This window comes from Mobula hypostoma (assembly GCF_963921235.1).
Source record: "Mobula hypostoma chromosome 22 unlocalized genomic scaffold, sMobHyp1.1 SUPER_22_unloc_1, whole genome shotgun sequence".
Lineage (NCBI taxonomy): Eukaryota > Metazoa > Chordata > Chondrichthyes > Myliobatiformes > Myliobatidae > Mobula > Mobula hypostoma.
Genome location: NW_026948152.1, coordinates 60,935 through 84,592, shown reverse-complemented (window position 1 = coordinate 84,592; position 23,658 = coordinate 60,935). Strand labels below are relative to the sequence as shown.

The 23,658-nt window shown below is 49.9% G+C and overlaps 1 protein-coding gene across 2 annotated transcripts in view; it reads left to right on the top strand.

The window, feature by feature from the left end:
• The window catches only part of LOC134341301 (phosphoribosyl pyrophosphate synthase-associated protein 1), a 71,090-nt gene that overhangs the window by 24,058 nt on the left and 23,374 nt on the right, over nt 1-23,658 (top strand). For both annotated transcript variants that reach the window (XM_063039179.1, XM_063039180.1), the window contains exon 7: nt 9,870-9,925. In XM_063039179.1, the coding sequence (XP_062895249.1) occupies nt 9,870-9,925 (56 nt within the window). The remainder of the gene's footprint in view (nt 1-9,869; nt 9,926-23,658) is intronic.

Sequence of the window (23,658 nt, the reverse complement as noted above, 5' to 3'; positions counted from 1 at the left end):
ATAGCTGCATCAATATGTTGGGACCAGGTTAGATCCTCAGAGAACTTGACACCCAGGAACTTGAAACTGCTCACTCTCTCCACTTCTGATCCCTCTAAGAGGATTGGTATGTGTTCCTTCATCTTACCCTTCCTGAAGTCCACAATCAGCTCTTTCATCTTACTGACGTTGAGTGCCAGGTCATTGCTGCAACACCACTCCACTAGTTGGCATATCTCACTCCTGTACGCCCTCTCGTCACCATCTGAGATTCTACCAACAATGGTTGTATTGTCAGCAAATTAATAGATGGTATTTGAGCTATGCCTAGCCACACAGTCATGGGTATATAGAGAGTAGAGCAGTGGGCTAAGTACACACCCCTGAGGTACAGCAGTGTTTATCGTCAGCGAGGAGGAGATATTGTTACCAGTCCACACAGATGTGGTCTTCTGGTTAGGAAGTCGAGGATCCAATTGCAGAGGGAGGTAAAGAGGCCCAGGTTCAGTAACTTCTCAATCAGGATTGTGGGAATGATGGTGTTAAATGCTGAGCTACAGTCATCTGGGTACAGCAACAGTGTTGTTGTCTCTGTCTACAGTTCATCTGGGTGCAGAAACGGTGCTGTTGTCTCTGTCTACAGTTCATCTGGGTGCAGAAACGGTGCTGTTGTCTCTACCTACAGTTCATCTGGATGCAGAAACGGTGCTGTTGTCTCTACCTACAGTTCGGGTGCAGGAACGGTGCTGTTGTCTCTGTCTACAGTTCAGGTGCAGAAATGGTGCTGTTATCCCTGTCTACAGTTCATCTGGGTGCAGAAACGGTGTTGTTGTCTCTGTCTACAGTTTGGGTACAGAAACAGTGTTGTTGTCTTTGTCTGTAGTTCAGGTGCAGAAATGGTGGTGTTGTCCCTGTCTACAGTTCATCTGGGTGCAGAAACGGTGCTGTTGTCTCTACCTACAGTTCGGGTGCAGGAACGGTGCTGTTGTCCCTGTCTACAGTTCAGGTGCAGGAACGGTGTTGTTGTCCCTGTCTACAGTTCGGGTGCAGGAACGGTGTTGTTGTCCCTGTCTACAGTTCAGGTGCAGGAACGGTGCTGTTGTCCCTGTCTACAGTTCGGGTACAGAAACGGTGTTGTTGTCTCTGTCTACAGTTCAGGTGCAGGAACGGTGTTGTTGTCTCTGTCTACAGTTCGGGTACAGAAATGGTGTTGTCTCTGTCTACAGTTCAGGTGCAGGAACGGTGTTGTTGTCTCTGTCTACAGTTCGGGTACAGAAACGGTGTTGTTGTCTCTGTCTACAGTTCGGGTGCAGAAACGGTGTTGTTGTCTCTGTCTACAGTTCGGGTACAGAAACGGTGTTGTTGTCTCTGTCTACAGTTCGGGTGCAGGAACGGTGTTGTTGTTCCTGTCTACAGTTCAGGTGCAGGAACGGTGCTGTTGTCCCTGTCTACAGTTCGGGTGCAGAAACGGTGTTGTTGTCCCTGTCTACAGTTCAGGTGCAGGAACGGTGTTGTTGTCTCTGTCTACAGTTCGGGTGCAGAAACGGTGTTGTTGTCCCTGTCTACAGTTCAGGTGCAGGAACGGTGTTGTTGTTCCTGTCTACAGTTCAGGTGCAGGAACGGTGCTGTTGTCCCTGTCTACAGTTCGGGTGCAGAAACGGTGTTGTTGTCCCTGTCTACAGTTCAGGTGCAGGAACGGTGCTGTTGTCCCTGTCTACAGTTCGGGTGCAGAAACGGTGTTGTTGTCTCTGTCTACAGTTCGGGTGCAGGAACGGTGCTGTTGTCTCTGTCTACAGTTCGGGTGCAGGAACGGTGTTGTCTCTGTCTACAGTTCGGGTACAGAAACAGTGCTGTTGTCTCTGTCTACAGTTTGGGTGCAGGAACAGTGCTGTTATCTCTGTCTACAGTTCGGGTGCAGGAACGGTGTTGTTGTCTCTGTCTACAGTTCGGGTGCAGGAACGGTGTTGTTGTCTCTGTCTACAGTTCAGGTGCAGGAACGGTGTTGTTGTCTATAGTTCAGGTGCAGGAACAGTGTTGTTGTCTCTGTCTACAGTTCAGGTGCAGGAACGGTGTTGTCTCTGTCTACAGTTCGGGTACAGAAACGGTGTTGTTGTCTCTGTCTATAGTTCAGGTGCAGGAACGGTGTTGTCTCTGTCTACAGTTCGGGTACAGAAACGGTGTTGTTGTCTCTGTCTATAGTTCAGGTGCAGGAACGGTGCTGTTGCTCTCTGTCTACAACACTAATGTGGATTATTTGCAACTTGGATCATTAGTAGTGGTTCACAGAGGTAGGCCATAAGGCCTGTCATGCCCATGTTGACGTTGTTGTACAGCTGCACTAATTGCATTTGCCCAAATCTTTCTCTGCCTTGCCTATTAAAGTGTCTGTATAAACATCTCTGAAATATAGTCACTCTAACAGCCTCCTCTGGCAGTAAGTTCCAGATATTAACCATTGTGTTAAAATAAAAATCCTCATTCCCTATAAACCACCCTCGTCTCATCGAAAACTAATTCTTCTATTTTAACACTCTTAATATGGGAAAAAGATTATAACTATCTGTATATTATGTTTTATAGAACATAGAAAGCCTACAGCACAATGCAGGCCTTTCGGTCCACAATGCTGTGGCAAACACGTACTTACTTTAGAAATTACCTAGGGTTACCCACAGCTCTCTATTTTCCTAAGCTCCATGTACCTATCCAGGAGTCTCTTAAAAGACCCTATCATATCCGCCTCCACCACCTATGCTGGCAGCCCATTCCACACACTCATCACTCTCTGCGTAAAAAAACTTACCCCTGACATCTCCTCTGTACCTACTTCCAAGCACCTTAAAACTGTGCCCCCTCTTGCTAGCCATTTCAGCACTGGGAAAAAGCCTCTGACTATCCACATGATCAATGCCTCTCATCATCTTATACACCTCTATCAGGTCACCTCTCATCCTCCCAACGCTCCAAGGAAAAAAGGCCGAGTTCACTCAGACTGTTCTCATAAGGCATGCTCCCCAATCTAGGCAACATCCTTGTAAATCTCCTCTGCACCCTTTCTACGGTTTCCACATCCTTCCTGTAGTGAGGCAACTAGAACTGAGCACAGTACTCCAAGAGGGGTCTGATCTGGGTCCTATATAGCTGTAACATTACCTCTTGGCTCCTACCCTCAATTCCACGATTAATGAAGGCCAATGCACCATATACTTTCTTAACCACAGAGTCAACCTGTGCAGCAGCTTTGAGTGTCCTATGGACTCGGACCCCAAGATCCCTCTGATCCTCCACACTGCCAAGTCTTACCATTAATACTATATTCTGCCATCATATTTGACCTACCAAAATGAACCACCTCACACCTATCTGGGTTGAACTCCATCTGCCACTTCTCAGCCCAGTTTTGCATCCCAGCAATGTCCTTTTGTAACCTCTGACAGCCCTCCACACTATCTACAACACCTCCAACCTTTGTGCCATCAGCAAATTTACTGACCCATCCCTCCACTTCTTCATCCAGGTCATTTATAAAAATCACGAAGAGTAGGGGTCCCAGAACAGATCCCTGAGGCACACCACCAGACACCGACCTCCATGCAGAATATGACCCATCTACAACCATTCTTTGCCTTCTGTGGGAAGCCAATTCTGGATCCACAAAGCAATGTCCCCTTGGATCCCATGTCTCATTACTTTCTCAATAAGCCTTGCATAGGGTACCTTATCAAATGCCTTGCTGAAATCCATATAACGACATCTACGGCTCTACCTTCATCAATGTGTTCAGTCACATCCTCAAAAAATTCAATCAGGCTCGTAAGGCACGACCTGTCTTTCACAAAGCCATGCTGACTATTCCTAATCATGTTATGGCTCTCCAAATATTCATAAATCCTGCCTCTCAGGATCTCCATCAACTTACCAACCACTGAAGTAAGACTCATTGGTCAATAATTTCCTGGGCTATCTCTACTCCCTTTCTTGAATAAGGGAACAACATCTGCAACCCTCCAATCCTCTGGAACCTCTCCCACTCCCATTGATAATGCAAAGATCATCGCCAGAGGCTCAGTAATCTCCTCCCTCACTTCCCAGATTAGCCTGGGGAACATCTCATCCTGTCCCGGTGACTTAGCCAACTTGATGCTTTCCAAAAGCTCCAGCACATTCTCTTCCTTAATATCTACATGCTCAAGTTTTTCAGTTCACTGTAAGTCCTCTGTACAATCGCCAAGATCCTTTTCTGTAGTGAATGCTGAAGCAAAGTAGTCATTTCAGTATTTCTGCTATCTCCTTCAGTTCCATACACACTTTTCCACTGTCACACTTGATTGGTCCTATTCTCTCACGTCTTATCCTCTTGCTCTTCACATACCTGTAGAATGCCTTAGGATTTTCCTTAATCCTGCTCACTAAGGCCTCATGGTCCCTTCTGGCTCTCCTAATTCATTCTTAAGCTCCTTCCTGCCAACCTTATAATCTTATAGATCTGGCAACACACATCAAAGTTGCTGGTGAATGCAGCAGGCCAGGCAGCATCTCTAGGAAGTGGTACAGTCAACGTTTCAGGCCGAGACCCTTCGTCAGGACGAGTTAGTACCTGCAGATACACGGTGTACATTAACTGGAATGTTCTCTTGCAGATAGCTTTTATTGCTGCACAGCTGGAATTTTCTTTAATATAATGTTAATTTAAAGTTCTGCACAGTTTTCAGGCCTTGTAAAAGTTTTCTGCTCAGAGCAATGATTGGTCCACACAGTTGTAAAGAAAAGATTAGTGCCGACCTATACAAACCTACTCCATGATCCATCTGACTATCCCCTCCCACGTATCCCATAGCTCTTCATTTTTCTTGTATCCATGTGCCTCTCTTAAGAGTCTCTTAAATGTCTCTCTTGTTTCAGTTTCTACCACAAACCCTGGCAGTGCTTTCTAGGCACTTAGCACTCTGAGTATGTAAAAAAAAATACTCAAAGTTCATATATGTCACCATATACAATGGTGCTAGAAAGTTTGTGAACCCTGTAGAATTTTCTGTATATTTCTACATAAGTATGACCTAAAATGTGATCAGATCTTCATTTAAGTCCTAAAACTAGATCAATTTAATAAACAACACAAAATATTATACTTGTTCGTTTACTTATTGAGAAAATGGTCCAGTATTGCATGTATTTGTTGGAAAAAGTATGTGAACCTCTGGGGAAACGCCTTCTACAAAAGTTATTTGGAGTCAATGAGATGAGATTGGTGGTGTGGGTTGTTGAGGTACCCTGCCCTATGAAAAAGACACATAAAGTCAGGTGATTGACAAAGCCTGCTCAACCAGTGTGCAAAAGACAACAAACTGCAAATACAAAAAAAACAATAATGATTAATAAATAAGCAATAAATACCATGAACATGAAATGAAGAATCCTTGAAAGTGAGTGTACGCAAGTCCTTGAAAATTGTGGAAACATTTTAATGGTGGGGCGCGAAGTCGAGTGTGGCTATCCCCTTTGGTTCAAGAGCCTGATGCTTGGGGGGTAATAACTGTTCCTGAACCTGGTGGTGAGAGTCATGAGACTCCTGTGCCTTCTTCCTGATGGCAGCAGTGATAAGAGAGCATGGCCTGGCTATGGGGGGTCCTTAATGATGGATGCTGCTTTTGTGCAACTACGCTCTGTGTAGATATGCTCAATGGTTGGGAGGACTTTACCCATGATGTACTGGGTCATATCTGCTACTTTTTGAGGGATATTCTGTTCAAGGGCATTGGTGTTTCCATACCAGGCTGTGATGCAGACAGTCGATATACTCTCCTTTACACATCTATATAGAAATTTGTCAAAGTTTTAGATGTCATGGTAAATCTTTGCAAAATTCTAAGGATGTAGAGGCGTTGCGTGCTGTCTTTGTGATTGCACTTATATGCTGGGCGCAGGATAGGTCCTCTAAGATAATAACACCAAGGAAGCTAAAGTTGCTGACTTTCTCCATCTCTGATCATCTGGTGAGGACTGGTTCTCGGACCTCTGGTTTCCTCCTCCTGAAGTCAATAACCAGCTCCTTGGTCTTGCTGACATTGAATAAGAGGTCACAAACAAGAGAAAATCTGCAGATGCTGGAAATCCAAAAAACACCCCAATTGCTGGAGGAAAGCAGGCCAGACAGCATCTATGGAAAATTTGGGGTCGTTTAGATTTTTTCTCATTTGTCCCTCTATCATGTTTAATTATATTTAGAGTTTGGGATACTTTATACATCTATTATTACCAATGCTATTTTTGTAATGTCAATTATTAATAACGTAATCCCAATCTTTGTTCATTAATATTGCTGTTATGTTTATAATTTTGAAAATTAATAGAAAGATTGGAAAAGAAATGAAAGGAAAAGAGTAAACAGTTGACATCTTGGGCCAAGACTCATCAGTTCTGCTGAAGGGTCTCGACCCAAAACATCAACTTTTTGCTCTTTTTTAGTGCTGCTGCCTGACCTACTGAGTTCCTCCAGCATTTTGTGCGTGTTCTATTGGGTAAGAAGTTGTTGCTCTGGCACCACTCAGCCAGATTTTCAGTCTCCCTTCCATATGCCCATTCGTCACGACCTTTGATTCGGCCCAGTTTGCGGACAGTAGTGTCGTCAGCAAATTTAAATATGGCATAGTCATAAGTATATAGTGAGTAGAGCAGGGGGCTAAGCACACAGCCTTGTGGTGTGCCTGTGCTGATGGAGATTGTGGAGGAGATGCTGTTGCCAATCTGAACTGAGTGGGGTCAGCAAGTGAGAAAATCAAGGATCTAATTGCACATTGAGGTATTGAGACAAAGGTCTTGAAGCTTATTGATTAGTTTTGAGGTGGTATTGAGTGCCGAGCAGTGGTCAATAACGAGCATCCTGATGTATGGATTTTTGCTGTCCCGATGATCCGATGTTGAGTGAAGAACCAATAAAATGGCATCTGCCATGAACCTGTTGCTCTGTCAGGCAAAGTGGAGCAGGTCCAAGTTGCCTCTCAGACAGGAGTTGATATATTTCATCTGCAGTCTCTCAAAACACTTCATCACTGTGGACATAAGTGCTACTGGACAATGATCATTGAGACAGGTTATCACATTCTGCTTCGACACTGGTATAAGTGAAGTGAAGTCTGCTTGAAGCAGGTGGGTACCTCAGACTGCCGAAGTGAGAGGTTAAAGATCTCAATGAACACTCCAGCCAGTTGATGAGCATGGGGCTTAAGTACTTGGTCAGGTACCCTGTCTGGGCCGGATGCTTTCTGTGGTTTCACCCTCCTGAAGGATGCAGACACATCAGCCTCCGATCCTGAAACCATAAGATCATCGGGAGCTGTAGGAGTTTGTGATGGCTCCTCCATGTTTTGACGGTCAAAATGAGCATAGAAGGCATTGAGCTCATCTGGAAATGAAGTCCTGTTGTTGCCCATGTCACTTGATTTAACTTTATAAGAGGTGATAGTGTTCAAGCCCTGCCACAACTGATTCAGGTTTAGTCTGGAGTTGCCTCTTTGCCTGTGAGATGACTTTCCAGAGATCGCACCTAGACCTCTTGTAACTTTCTTGCTTGCCAAACTTGAATGCCTCTGATGTGGCAGATTGTGGATCACTTGGTTTATCTAGGGCTTCTGGTTGGGAAGATGGGAAGTTTGAATGATTTTGTGGGAACACATTCACCTCCAACTGTTTTAATAACGTCCGTGACGACCATGATATATTCGTTCAGAGTCACAGATGAGTTCTTGAACATGGCTCAGTCCACCAACTTGAAGCAATCCCATCGCCACTCCTCTGCCTCCTGCAACCACTGTTTTGTTGTGCTAATTGCTGGAACTTTGTTCTTTAGCTTGGTCACAACACTCCCAGCCTTTGACACTACCCACAACACCTTCAACTTCGACACTATCCACAACACCATCAACCTTCGACACTATCCACAACACCATCAACCTTCGACACTATCCACAACACCATCAACCTTCGACACTATCCACAACACCTTCAACTTCGACACCATCCACAACACCATCAACCTTCGACACTATCCACAACACCATCAACCTTCGACACTATCCACAACACCATCAACCTTCGACACTATCCACAACACCATCAACCTTCGACACTATCCACAACACCTTCAACTTCGACACCATCCACAACACCATCAACCTTCGACACTATCCACAACACCATCAACCTTCGACACTATCCACAACACCTTCAACCTTCGACACTATCCACAACACCATCAACCTTCGACACTATCCACAACACCTTCAACTTCGACACCATCCAACACCATCAACCTTCGACGCCATCCACACCATCAACCTTCGACACTATCCACACCATCAACCTTCGACACTATCCACAACACCATCAACCTTCGACACTATCCACAACACCATCAACCTTCGACACTATCCTCAACACCATCAACCTTCGACACCATCCACAACACCATCAACCTTCGACACTATCCACAACACCTTCAACTTCGACACCATCCACAACACCATCAACCTTCGACACTATCCTCAACACCATCAACCTTCGACACTATCCACAACACCATCAACCTTCGACACTATCCACACCATCAACCTTCGACACCATCCACAACACCATCAACCTTCGACGCCATCCACAACACCATCAACCTTCGACGCTATCCACAACACCATCAACCTTCGACACTATCCACAACACCATCAACCTTCGACACTATCCACACCATCAACCTTCGACGCCATCCACAACACCGTCAACCTTCGACGCTATCCACACCATCAACCTTCGACGCTATCCACAACACCATCAACCTTCGACGCTATCCACAACACCATCAACCTTCGACGCTATCCACAACACCATCAACCTTCGACGCCATCCACAACACCATCAACCTTCGACGCCATCCACAACACCGTCAACCTTCGACGCCATCCACAACACCGTCAACCTTCGACGCCATCCACAACACCGTCAACCTTCGACGCCATCCACAACACCGTCAACCTTCGACGCCATCCACAACACCGTCAACCTTCGACGCCATCCACAACACCGTCAACCTTCGACGCCATCCACAACACCGTCAACCTTCGACGCCATCCACAACACCGTCAACCTTCGACGCCATCCACAACACCGTCAACCTTCGACGCCATCCACAACACCGTCAACCTTCGACGCCATCCACAACACCGTCAACCTTCGACGCCATCCACAACACCGTCAACCTTCGACGCTATCCACAACACCGTCAACCTTCGACGCTATCTACAACACCGTCAACCTTCGACACCATCCACAACACCATCAACCTTCGACACTATCCACAACACCATCAACCTTCGACGCTATCCACAACACCATCAACCTTCGACGCTATCCACAACACCGTCAACCTTCGACGCTATCTACAACACCGTCAACCTTCGACACCATCCACAACACCGTCAACCTTCGACACCATCCACAACACCGTCAACCTTCGACACCATCCACAACACCATCAACCTTCATGCCATCCAAGGCAAATCTGACCTCCCAGAGTTCCTGCCCTCATGCTTGATGGGAATAAACTCCATCTGCCACTGCTCAGCTCAACTTTCTAGTTGATCGATGTCCCATCCTACTTTTCAACAACTGAAATCAGATTGATTTTTCAGTGGAAAGGGGATCGGGGGCCAGAATACTGTTGAATTGTTAAGCAGCGTTGTGACCATGTGGCTGCATTCTGCTTTCACTTGTGTTATTGTGCCGTCTGTCCATTGCTGTATTCAGAGGTTTCCTACAGGGGTGTTCTGCAGCCCCATCCCCCACCCCCACCCTTGTCCGTACATCTGTTGTACTCTCTCCTCTCTCTGGCTACTCTTTTACAGATCCAGGATTACAGGAATGCAATCATTGTTGCAAAGTCGCCCGCTGCTGCCAAGAGGTAAGGAGATCGTGGGAGTGGTGTGATGGTGCCGATGGGAGGAGAGGCTAGTGTGGATGTCATGCCTTGGTCTCTGTTAACTTCTGCTTACCACCCCAGTGTTGTGTATCGCTCAGAACTTAAGACTCTCGAAGACATTGGAGCAGAATTAGGCCATTCAGCCCATCGAGTGTGCTCTGCCATTCTATCATGGCTGATCCATTTCCCTCTCAACCCCATTCTCTTGCCTCCTTGTTCTTCAAATATGCTCCATAACTTAATCTCTACAGCTGTCTGTGCAAATGTAAATCCACAGATTCACGAACATCTGGCTAAAGGAATGCCTCCCCATCACTGTTCTAAATGGACAGTACTGAGGTTGTGCCCTCTGGTCCTAGGCTCTGCACTATTGGAAACACTCTCTGTGCATTCACTCTACCGAGGTCTTTCAATATTCAATAGATTTCAATGGGATCCTCCCTCATTATTCTAAACTCCAGTGAGTACAAGCCCAGAACCATCAAAGGCTCCTCCTATGTTAACCCTATTATTCCTGAAATAATTCTCGTGAACCTGCCCTGGACCCTCACCAACGTCAGCACACCTTTCTTAGAAAAGGGTCCCAGAACTGCTCAGAATACTCCAAGTGTGGCTTGACCAATGCCATTTAAGCCTCAGCACAACATTCTTGCCCTTATAAGACTATAAGACGTAGGAGTAGAATTAGGCTGTTCAGCTCATCGAGTCTGCTCCACTGTTCCATCATGGCTGATCCCAGATCCCACTGAACCCCATACACTTGTCTTCTCGCCATATCCTTTGACGCCCTGGTGGATCAGGAAACAATCAACTTCTGTCTTAAATATACCCACAGACTTGGCCTCCACCACAGGCTGTGGCAGAGCATTCCACAGACTCACTACTGTGTCGCTAAAAACATCACCCCTCAATTTTGAGGCTGTGCCTTCTAGTTCTAGATACCCCTACCATAGGAAACATCCTCTCCACATTCACCCTATCTAGTCCTTTCAACATTCGGTAGGTTTCAATGACACACCCCCCCCATTCTTCTAAATTCTGGTGAATATAAGCTCAAAGCTGCCAAATGCTCCTCATATGTTAACCATTCCCAGAATCATCCTCGTGAACCTCCTCTGGATTCTCTCCAATGACAACACATCCTTTCTGAGATATGGGGCCCAAAACTATTGACAGTACTCCAAGTGCGGCCTGACTAGTGTCTTATAAAGCCTCAGCATTATCTTCTTGCTTTTATATTCTATTCTCCCTGAAATAAATGCCTTCTTTACCACAGAATCAACCTGTAAATTAACCTTCTGGAAGTCTTGCATGAGGACTCCTAAGTCCCTCTGCACCTCTGATCTTTGAACTTTCTCTCCATTTAGATAATAGTCTGCATTATTGTTCCTTTTACCAAAATGCATTATCATACATTTCCCAACACTGTATTCCATCTGCCATTTTTTTGCCCATTCTTCCAATTTTTTTAAGTTCTGCTGCAATCGCATTGCTTCCTCAGCACTACCTACCCCTCCTCCTTTCTTCGTATCATCAGCAAACTTTGCCACAAAGCCATCTATTCCATTATCCAAATCAGTGACAAACAATGTGAAAAGTAGTTATCCCAATACTGATCCCTGAGGAACACCACTAGTCACTGACAGCCAAACAGAAAAGGCCTCCTTTATTCCAAATTGTTGCCTCCCTCCTGTCAGCCATTCCCCTATCCATGTCAGTATCTTTCCCATAATGCCATAGAATTTTGTCTTGTTAAGCCGCTTCATGTGTGTTACCTTGTCTTTCGAAAATCCAAGTAAGTGATATCCACTGCCTCTCTTTTGTCCACCCTGCTTGTTACTTCCTCATTGAACTCTTAACAGATTTGTCAGACAAGAATTCCCTTCACAGAAACCATGCTGAATTTAGTTCATTAGTCTCCAAGTACCTCAAAACCTCATCCTTAATAATAGACACCAAAACTTTCCCAACCACTGAGCTTAGGCTAACCGGCCTATAATTTCCTTTCTTTTACTTTCCTTCCTTCTTAAAGAGTGGAGTGACATTTGCAATCTTCCAGTCCTCCAGGACCATGCCAGAATCAAGTGATTTTTGAAAGAACATGACCAATGCATCTGTTATCTCTTCGGCAACCTCTCTCTGGACTCTCGGATGTAGTCCATCTGGTCCAGGTGACTTATCCACTTTAAGACTTTGAGTTTGCCTAGCACTGTTCCTTTGTAATAGCAATGGCACTCACTCCTGCTTCGTGACACTCACCGACCTTTGGGACACTGCTAGTGTCTTCCACAGTGAAGACTGATGCAAAGTACCCATTAAGTTCATCTGCCATTTCTTTGCCCCTACTTTATATCCTACTTTATATTATGGGCTAGTTTGACCTCGTATTTCATCTTTTCCCTTCTTATAGCTTTTTTTTGTTGCCTTTTGTTGGATTTTAAAAGCTTCCCAATCATCCAACTTCCCACTCACTTTAGCTACCTTATATGCCCTTTCCTTGGCGTTTCTGCCGTCCTTAACTTCCCTTGTCAGCCACAGTTCCCTACCCCTGCCATTTGAGAACTTCTGTGGACATATCTAACTTGCGCCTTGTGAACTATTCTCAGGAACTTCAACCACCTCTGCTCTGCTGTCATCCTCGCCAGAATCCTCCTCCAATCCATCCGGGCAAGCTCCTGTCTCATGCCACTGTAATTCTTATACACTAGTTCTTTCCAAACGAATGCTAACATTGCATTTGCTTTGCTTGCCGCTGACTCAACCTGCAAGTTAACCTTTAGGGAATCCTGCACAAGAATCCCAACTCAACATGCACTATGGATTTTTTGAATTTTCTCCCTGTTCAGAAAATAATCTATGGCTTTATTCCTTCTCCCAAAGTGCATGACCATATGCTTCTTGACACTATATTTCATCTGCCACTTCTTTACCGATTCTCCCAATCTGTCTTGAGTCCTTCTGAAAACACCCTGTTTCCTCAACACTACCTGCCCCTCCACTTATTTTCATATTGTCCACAAACCTGGCCACAAGGCCCTTCAATTCCATCATCCAAATCATTTACATATAACGTGAAAAGAAGCAGTCCCAACACTGACTCCTGTAGCACACCACTAGTCACCAGCAGCCAACCAGTATAGGCCCTGTTTTTCCACAGTGACTATTTCACTCCCCCTCCCTCCGTGACTGTCTCACTCCATTGGACCCCTCCTTTTGCGACTGTCTCGCTCCCCCTCCCTCTGTGACAATTTCACTCCCCCCACTATTGGCCCGCTTCCTCTGTGACTCTCACTTGCCTCTCCTCTGTCAACTCTTTGCTGCATGCACAATGTGATCATTCATTCTTGTCTGATCAATCAAACACTGTTAGCACCACCCAGTCACGGTACCATGACAGGGACTGATTTAGTTTCCCTCAGTTGGCTGAACAAAAGTAACTGAGCATGTTTGGGTAAAGAGAAGCATGACAACTTGCAGATATGTATCACACATTTACAAACAGGGTATCATGAACAAAATGGCACAGGTCTGAGGTGAGAAGGAAAAATTTGAAAGGGATTGGTGTAGGTGGGTTAGCAGGTAGATGCAGGCCAAATGGCCTGTGTCTGTTGTGCAGCTCAGCTGCTGTAAAATCATCTCGCTGCTGATTGTGTCAGTTGTTGGACGGATGGGTCAGTGACTGGGCATCACGTACAGGTGTTGGACTGATGATTCAGTGACTGGGCATCACGTGTCTGGTGTTGGACGGATGGGTCAGTGACTGGGCATCACATGTCTGGTGTTAGACGGATGGGTCAGTGACTGGACATCATGTGTCAGGTGTTGGACGGATGGGTCAGTGACTGGGCATCACGTGTCAGGTGTTGGACCAGTGGGTCAGTGACTGGGCATCACGTGTCTGGTGTTGGACGGATGGGTCAGTGACTGGGCATCACATGTCTGGTGTTAGACGGATGGGTCAGTGACTGGGCATCACGTGTCTGGTGTTGGACGGATGGGTCAGTGACTGGGCATCACATGTCTGGTGTTGGATGGATGGGTCAGTGACTGGGCATCACGTGTCAGGTGTTGGACTGATGGGTCAGTGACTGGGCATCACGTGTCTGGTGTTGGACGGATGGGTCAGTGACTGGGCATCACATGTCTGGTGTTAGACGGATGGGTCAGTGACTGGGCATCACATGTCTGGTGTTAGACGGATGGGTCAGTGACTGGGCATCACGTGTCTGGTGTTGGACGGATGGGTCAGTGACTCAGCATCACGTGTCTGGTGTTGGACAAATGGGTCAGTGACTGGGCATCATGTGCAGTGGGTCAGTGACTGGGCATCACGAGTCTGGTGTAGGACCAGTGGGTCAGTGACTGGGCATCACGTGTCTGGTGTTGAACCAGTGGGTCAGTGACTGGGCATCACGTGTCAGGTGTTGGACGGGTGGGTCAGTGACTGGGCATCACGTGTCTAGTGTTGGACGGATGGGTCAGTGACTGGGCATCATGTGTCTGGTGTTGGACGGATGGGTCAGTGACTGGGCATCACATGTCAGGTGTTGGACGGATGGGTCAGTGACTGGGTATTACGTGTCTGGTGTTGAACCAGTGGGTCAGTGACTGGGCATCACGTGTCAGGTGTTGGACGGGTGGGTCAGTGACTGGGCATCACGTGTCTGGTGTTGGACCAGTGGGTCAGTGACTGGGCATCACGTGTCTGGTCTTGGACAGATGGGTCAGTGACTGGGCATCACGTGTCAGGTGTTGGACGGATGGGTCAGTGACTGGGCATCATGTGTCTAGTGTTGGACGGATGGGTCAGTGACTGGGCATCATGTGTCTAGTGTTGGACGGATGGGTCAGTGACTGGACATCACGTGTCTGGTGTTGGACCAGTGGGTCAGAGACTGGGCGTCACGTGTCTGGTCTTGGACGGATGGGTCAGTGACTGGGCATCACGTGTCTGGTGTTGGACGGATGGGTCAGTGACTGGGCATCACATGTCTGGTGTTGGATGGAGGGGTCAGTGACTGGGCATCACGTGTCAGGTGTTGGACTGATGGGTCAGTGACTGGGCATCACGTGTCTAGTGTTGGACGGATGGGTCAGTGACTGGGCATCACATGTCTGGTGTTAGACGGATGGGTCAGTGACTGGGCATCACATGTCAGGTGTTGGACGGATGGGTCAGTGACTGGGCATCATGTGTCTGGTGTTGGACAGATGGGTCAGTGACTGGGCATCACGTGTCAGGTGTTGGACGGATGGGTCAGTGACTGGGCATCACATGTCTGGTGTTAGACGGATGGGTCAGTGACTGGACATCATGTGTCAGGTGTTGGACGGATGGTTCAGTGACTGGGCATCACGTGTCTGGTGTTGGACGGATGGGTCAGTGACTGGGCATCACATGTCTGGTGTTAGACGGATGGGTCAGTGACTGGGCATCACGTGTCTGGTGTTGGACGGATGGGTCAGTGACTGGGCATCACATGTCTGGTGTTGGATGGATGGGTCAGTGACTGGGCATCACGTGTCAGGTGTTGGACTGATGGGTCAGTGACTGGGCATCACGTGTCTGGTGTTGGATGGATGGGTCAGTGACTGGGCATCACATGTCTGGTGTTAGACGGATGGGTCAGTGACTGGGTATCACATGTCTGGTGTTAGACGGATGGGTCAGTGACTGGGCATCACATGTCTGGTGTTAGACGGATGGGTCAGTGACTGGGCATCACATGTCTGGTGTTAGACAAATGGGTCAGTGACTGGGCATCACGTGTCTGGTGTTGGACGGATGGGTCAGTGACTCAGCATCACGTGTCTGGTGTTGGACAAATGGGTCAGTGACTGGGCATCATGTGCAGTGGGTCAGTGACTGGGCATCACGAGTCTGGTGTAGGACCAGTGGGTCAGTGACTGGGCATCATGTGTCTGGTGTTGAACCAGTGGGTCAGTGACTGGGCATCACGTGTCAGGTGTTGGACGGGTGGGTCAGTGACTGGGCATCACGTGTCTAGTGTTGGACGGATGGGTCAGTGACTGGGCATCATGTGTCTGGTGTTGGACGGATGGGTCAGTGACTGGGCATCACATGTCAGGTGTTGGACGGATGGGTCAGTGACTGGGTATTACGTGTCTGGTGTTGAACCAGTGGGTCAGTGACTGAGCATCACGTGTCAGGTGTTGGACGGGTGGGTCAGTGACTGGGCATCACGTGTCTGGTGTTGGACCAGTGGGTCAGTGACTGGGCATCACGTGTCTGGTCTTGGACAGATGGGTCAGTGACTGGGCATCACGTGTCAGGTGTTGGACGGATGGGTCAGTGACTGGGCATCATCTGTCTAGTGTTGGACGGATGGGTCAGTGACTGGGCATCATGTGTCTAGTGTTGGACGGATGGGTCAGTGACTGGGCATCACGTGTCTGGTGTTGGACGGATGGGTCAGTGACTGGGCATCACGTGTCTGGTGTTGGACGGATGGGTCAGTGACTGGGCATCACGTGTCTGGTGTTGGACTGATGGGTCAGTGACTGGGCATCACGTGTCTGGTGTTGGACGGATGGGTCAGTGACTGGGCATCACATGTCTGGTGTTAGACGGATGGGTCAGTGACTGGGCATCACGTGTCAGGTGTTGGACGGATGGGTCAGTGACTGGGCATCACGTGTCTGGTGTTGGACAGATGGGTCAGTGACTGGGCATCACGTGTCAGGTGTTGGACGGATGGGTCAGTGACTGGGCATCACTTGTCTGGTGTTAGACGGATGGGTCAGTGACTGGACATCATGTGTCAGGTGTTGGACGGATGGGTCAGTGACTGGGCATCACGTGTCTGGTGTTGGACGGATGGGTCAGTGACTGGGCATCACATGTCTGGTGTTAGACGGATGGGTCAGTGACTGGGCATCACGTGTCTGGTGTTGGACGGATGGGTCAGTGACTGGGCATCACATGTCTGGTGTTGGATGGATGGGTCAGTGACTGGGCATCACGTGTCAGGTGTTGGACTGATGGGTCAGTGACTGGGCATCACGTGTCTGGTGTTGGACGGATGGGTCAGTGACTGGGCATCACATGTCTGGTGTTAGACGGATGGGTCAGTGACTGGGTATCACATGTCTGGTGTTAGACGGATGGGTCAGTGACTGGGCATCACATGTCTGGTGTTAGACGGATGGGTCAGTGACTGGGCATCACATGTCTGGTGTTGGACGGATGGGTCAGTGACTGGGCATCACGTGTCTGGTGTTGGACGGATGGGTCAGTGACTGGGCATCACGTGTCAGGTGTTGGACTGATGGGTCAGTGACTGGGCATCACGTGTCTGGTGTTGGACGGATGGGTCAGTGACTGGGCATCACATGTCTGGTGTTAGACGGATGGGTCAGTGACTGGGCATCACGTGTCAGGTGTTGGACGGATGGGTCAGTGACTGGGCATCACGTGTCTGGTGTTGGACAGATGGGTCAGTGACTGGGCATCACGTGTCAGGTGTTGGACGGATGGGTCAGTGACTGGGCATCACATGTCTGGTGTTGGACGGATGGGTCAGTGACTGGGCATCATGTGTCTGGTGTTGGACAGATGGGTCAGTGACTGGGCATCACGTGTCTGGTGTTGGACGGATGGGTCAGTGACTGGGCATCACGTGTCTGGTGTTGGACGGATGGGTCAGTGACTGGGCATCATGTGTCTAGTGTTGGACGGATGGGTCAGTGACTGGGCATCACATGTCTGGTGTTGGATGGATGGGTCAGTGACTGGGCATCACGTGTCAGGTGTTGGACTGATGGGTCAGTGACTGGGCATCACGTGTCTGGTGTTGGATGGATGGGTCAGTGACTGGGCATCACGTGTCTGGTGTTGGACGGATGGGTCAGTGACTGGGCATCACATGTCTGGTGTTAGACGGATGGGTCAGTGACTGGGCATCACATGTCTGGTGTTAGACGGATGGGTCAGTGACTGGGCATCACATGTCTGGTGTTGGACGGATGGGTCAGTGACTGGGCATCACGTGTCTGGTGTTGGACGGATGGGTCAGTGACTGGGCATCACGTGTCTGGTGTTGGACGGATGGGTCAGTGACTGGGCATCACGTGTCTGGTGTTGGACGGATGGGTCAGTGACTGGGCATCACATGTCTGGTGTTGGATGGATGGGTCAGTGACTGGGCATCACGTGTCAGGTGTTGGACTGATGGGTCAGTGACTGGGCATCACGTGTCTGGTGTTGGATGGATGGGTCAGTGACTGGGCATCACATGTCTGGTGTTAGACGGATGGGTCAGTGACTGGGTATCACATGTCTGGTGTTAGACGGATGGGTCAGTGACTGGGCATCACATGTCTGGTGTTAGACGGATGGGTCAGTGACTGGGCATCACCTGTCTGGTGTTAGACGGATGGGTCAGTGACTGGGCATCACGTGTCTGGTGTTGGACGGATGGGTCAGTGACTCAGCATCACGTGTCTGGTGTTGGACAAATGGGTCAGTGACTGGGCATCACGTGTCAGGTGTTGGACGGATGGGTCAGTGACTGGGCATCACGTGTCTAGTGTTGGACGGATGGGTCAGTGACTGGGCATCATGTGTCTGGTGTTGGACCAGTGGGTCAGTGACTGGGCATCACGTGTCTGGTGTTGGACTGATGGGTCAGTGACTGGGCATCACGTGTCAGGTGTTGGACGGATGGGTCAGTGACTGGGCATCATGTTTCTAGTGTTGGACGGATGGGTCAGTGACTGGGCATCATGTGTCTAGTGTTGGACGGATGGGTCAGTGACTGGGCATCACATGTCTGGTGTTAGACGGATGGGTCAGTGACTGGGCATCACTTGTCTGGTGTTAGACGGATGGGTCAGTGACTGGGCATCACATGTCTGGTGTTAGACGGATGGGTCAGTGACTGGGCATCACATGTCTGGTGTTAGACAAATGGGTCAGTGACTGGGCATCACGTGTCTGGTGTTGGACGGATGGGTCAGTGACTCAGCATCACGTGTCTGGTGTTGGACAAATGGGTCAGTGACTGGGCATCATGTGCAGTGGGTCAGTGACTGGGCATCACGAGTCTGGTGTAGGACCAGTGGGTCAGTGACTGGGCATCATGTGTATGGTGTTGAACCAGTGGGTCAGTGACTGGGCATCACGTGTCAGGTGTTGGACGGGTGGGTCAGTGACTGGGCATCACGTGTCTAGTGTTGGACGGATGGGTCAGTGACTGGGCATCATGTGTCTGGTGTTGGACGGATGGGTCAGTGACTGGGCATCACATGTCAGGTGTTGGACGGATGGGTCAGTGACTGGGTATCACGTGTCTGGTGTTGAACCAGTGGGTCAGTGACTGGGCATCACGTGTCAGGTGTTGGACGGGTGGGTCAGTGACTGGGCATCACGTGTCTGGTGTTGGACCAGTGGGTCAGTGACTGGGCATCACGTGTCTGGTCTTGGACAGATGGGTCAGTGACTGGGCATCACGTGTCAGGTGTTGGACGGATGGGTCAGTGACTGGGCATCATGTGTCTAGTGTTGGACGGATGGGTCAGTGACTGGGCATCATGTGTCTAGTGTTGGACGGATGGGTCAGTGACTGGACATCACGTGTCTGGTGTTGGACCAGTGGGTCAGAGACTGGGCATCACGTGTCTGGTCTTGGACGGATGGGTCAGACTGGGCATCACGTGTCTGGTGTTGAACCAGTGGGTCAGTGACTGGGCATCAAGTGTCAGGTGTTGGACGGGTGGGTCAGTGACTGGGCATCACGTGTCTAGTGTTGGACGGATGGGTCAGTGACTGGGCATCATGTGTCTGGTGTTGGACCAGTGGGTCAGTGACTGGGCATCACGTGTCTGGTCTTGGACAGATGGGTCAGTGACTGGGCATCACGTGTCAGGTGTTGGACGGATGGGTCAGTGACTGGGCATCATGTGTCTAGTGTTGGACGGATGGGTCAGTGACTGGGCATCATGTGTCTTGTGTTGGACGGATGGGTCAGTGACTGGACATCACGTGTCTGGTGTTGGACCAGTGGGTCAGTGACTGGGCATCACATGTCTGGTGTTGGATGGAGGGGTCAGTGACTGGGCATCACGTGTCAGGTGTTGGACTGATGGGTCAGTGACTGGGCATCACGTGTCTGGTGTTGGACGGATGGGTCAGTGACTGGGCATCACATGTCTGGTGTTAGACGGATGGGTCAGTGACTGGGCATCACGTGTCAGGTGTTGGACGGATGGGTCAGTGACTGGGCATCACGTGTCTGGTGTTGGACGGATGGGTCAGTGACTGGGCATCACATGTCTGGTGTTAGACGGATGGGTCAGTGACTGGGCATCACGTGTCTGGTGTTGGACGGATGGGTCAGTGACTGGGCATCACATGTCTGGTGTTGGATGGATGGGTCAGTGACTGGGCATCACGTGTCAGGTGTTGGACTGATGGGTCAGTGACTGGGCATCACGTGTCTGGTGTTGGATGGATGGGTCAGTGACTGGGCATCACATGTCTGGTGTTAGACGGATGGGTCAGTGACTGGGTATCACATGTCTGGTGTTAGACGGATGGGTCAGTGACTGGGCATCACATGTCTGGTGTTAGACGGATGGGTCAGTGACTGGGCATCACATGTCTGGTGTTAGACGGATGGGTCAGTGACTGGGCATCACGTGTCTGGTGTTGGACGGATGGGTCAGTGACTCAGCATCACGTGTCTGGTGTTGGACAAATGGGTCAGTGACTGGGCATCACGTGTCAGGTGTTGGACGGATGGGTCAGTGACTGGGCATCACGTGTCTAGTGTTGGACGGATGGGTCAGTGACTGGGCATCATGTGTCTGGTGTTGGACCAGTGGGTCAGTGACTGGGCATCACGTGTCTGGTCTTGGACAGATGGGTCAGTGACTGGGCATCACGTGTCAGGTGTTGGACGGATGGGTCAGTGACTGGGCATCATGTGTCTAGTGTTGGACGGATGGGTCAGTGACTGGGCATCATGTGTCTAGTGTTGGACGGATGGGTCAGTGACTGGGCATCACATGTCTGGTGTTAGACGGATGGGTCAGTGACTGGGTATCACATGTCTGGTGTTAGACGGATGGGTCAGTGACTGGGCATCACATGTCTGGTGTTAGACGGATGGGTCAGTGACTGGGCATCACATGTCTGGTGTTAGACAAATGGGTCAGTGACTGGGCATCACGTGTCTGGTGTTGGACGGATGGGTCAGTGACTCAGCATCACGTGTCTGGTGTTGGACAAATGGGTCAGTGACTGGGCATCATGTGCAGTGGGTCAGTGACTGGGCATCACGAGTCTGGTGTAGGACCAGTGGGTCAGTGACTGGGCATCATGTGTATGGTGTTGAACCAGTGGGTCAGTGACTGGGCATCACGTGTCAGGTGTTGGACGGGTGGGTCAGTGACTGGGCATCACGTGTCTAGTGTTGGACGGATGGGTCAGTGACTGGGCATCATGTGTCTGGTGTTGGACGGATGGGTCAGTGACTGGGCATCACATGTCAGGTGTTGGACGGATGGGTCAGTGACTGGGTATTACGTGTCTGGTGTTGAACCAGTGGGTCAGTGACTGGGCATCACGTGTCAGGTGTTGGACGGGTGGGTCAGTGACTGGGCATCACGTGTCTGGTGTTGGACCAGTGGGTCAGTGACTGGGCATCACGTGTCTGGTCTTGGACAGATGGGTCAGTGACTGGGCATCACGTGTCAGGTGTTGGACGGATGGGTCAGTGACTGGGCATCATGTGTCTAGTGTTGGACGGATGGGTCAGTGACTGGGCATCATGTGTCTAGTGTTGGACGGATGGGTCAGTGACTGGACATCACGTGTCTGGTGTTGGACCAGTGGGTCAGAGACTGGGCATCACGTGTCTGGTCTTGGACGGATGGGTCAGACTGGGCATCACGTGTCTGGTGTTGGACGGATGGGTCAGTGACTGGGCATCACGTGTCAGGTGTTGGACTGATGGGTCAGTGACTGGGCATCACGTGTCTGGTGTTGGACGGATGGGTCAGTGACTGGGCATCACATGTCTGGTGTTGGATGGAGGGGTCAGTGACTGGGCATCACGTGTCAGGTGTTGGACTGATGGGTCAGTGACTGGGCATCACGTGTCTGGTGTTGGACGGATGGGTCAGTGACTGGGCATCACATGTCTGGTGTTAGACGGATGGGTCAGTGACTGGGCATCACGTGTCAGGTGTTGGACGGATGGGTCAGTGACTGGGCATCACGTGTCTGGTGTTGGACGGATGGGTCAGTGACTGGGCATCACATGTCTGGTGTTAGACGGATGGGTCAGTGACTGGGCATCACGTGTCTGGTGTTGGACGGATGGGTCAGTGACTGGGCATCACATGTCTGGTGTTGGATGGATGGGTCAGTGACTGGGCATCACGTGTCAGGTGTTGGACTGATGGGTCAGTGACTGGGCATCACGTGTCTGGTGTTGGATGGATGGGTCAGTGACTGGGCATCACATGTCTGGTGTTAGACGGATGGGTCAGTGACTGGGTATCACATGTCTGGTGTTAGACGGATGGGTCAGTGACTGGGCATCACATGTCTGGTGTTAGACGGATGGGTCAGTGACTGGGCATCACATGTCTGGTGTTAGACGGATGGGTCAGTGACTGGGCATCACGTGTCTGGTGTTGGACGGATGGGTCAGTGACTCAGCATCACGTGTCTGGTGTTGGACAAATGGGTCAGTGACTGGGCATCATGTGCAGTGGGTCAGTGACTGGGCATCACGAGTCTGGTGTAGGACCAGTGGGTCAGTGACTGGGCATCACGTGTCTGGTGTTGAACCAGTGGGTCAGTGACTGGGCATCACGTGTCAGGTGTTGGACGGGTGGGTCAGTGACTGGGCATCACGTGTCTAGTGTTGGACGGATGGGTCAGTGACTGGGCATCATGTGTCTGGTGTTGGACCAGTGGGTCAGTGACTGGGCATCACGTGTCTGGTCTTGGACAGATGGGTCAGTGACTGGGCATCACGTGTCAGGTGTTGGACGGATGGGTCAGTGACTGGGCATCATGTGTCTAGTGTTGGACGGATGGGTCAGTGACTGGGCATCATGTGTCTAGTGTTGGACGGATGGGTCAGTGACTGGACATCACGTGTCTGGTGTTGGACCAGTGGGTCAGAGACTGGGCGTCACGTGTCTGGTCTTGGACGGATGGGTCAGTGACTGGGCATCACGTGTCTGGTGTTGGACGGATGGGTCAGTGACTGGGCATCACATGTCTGGTGTTGGATGGAGGGGTCAGTGACTGGGCATCACGTGTCAGGTGTTGGACTGATGGGTCAGTGACTGGGCATCACGTGTCTGGTGTTGGACGGATGGGTCAGTGACTGGGCATCACATGTCTGGTGTTAGACGGATGGGTCAGTGACTGGGCATCACATGTCTGGTGTTGGACGGATGGGTCAGTGACTGGGCATCACGTGTCTGGTGTTGGACAGATGGGTCAGTGACTGGGCATCACGTGTCAGGTGTTGGACGGATGGGTCAGTGACTGGGCATCACGTGTCTGGTGTTGAACCAGTGGGTCAGTGACTGGGCATCACGTGTCAGGTGTTGGACGGATGGGACAGTGACTGGGCATCACGTGTCAGGTGTTGGACGGATGGGTTAGTGACTGGGCATCACATGTCTGGTGTTAGACGGATGGGTCAGTGACTGGGCATCACGTGTCTGGT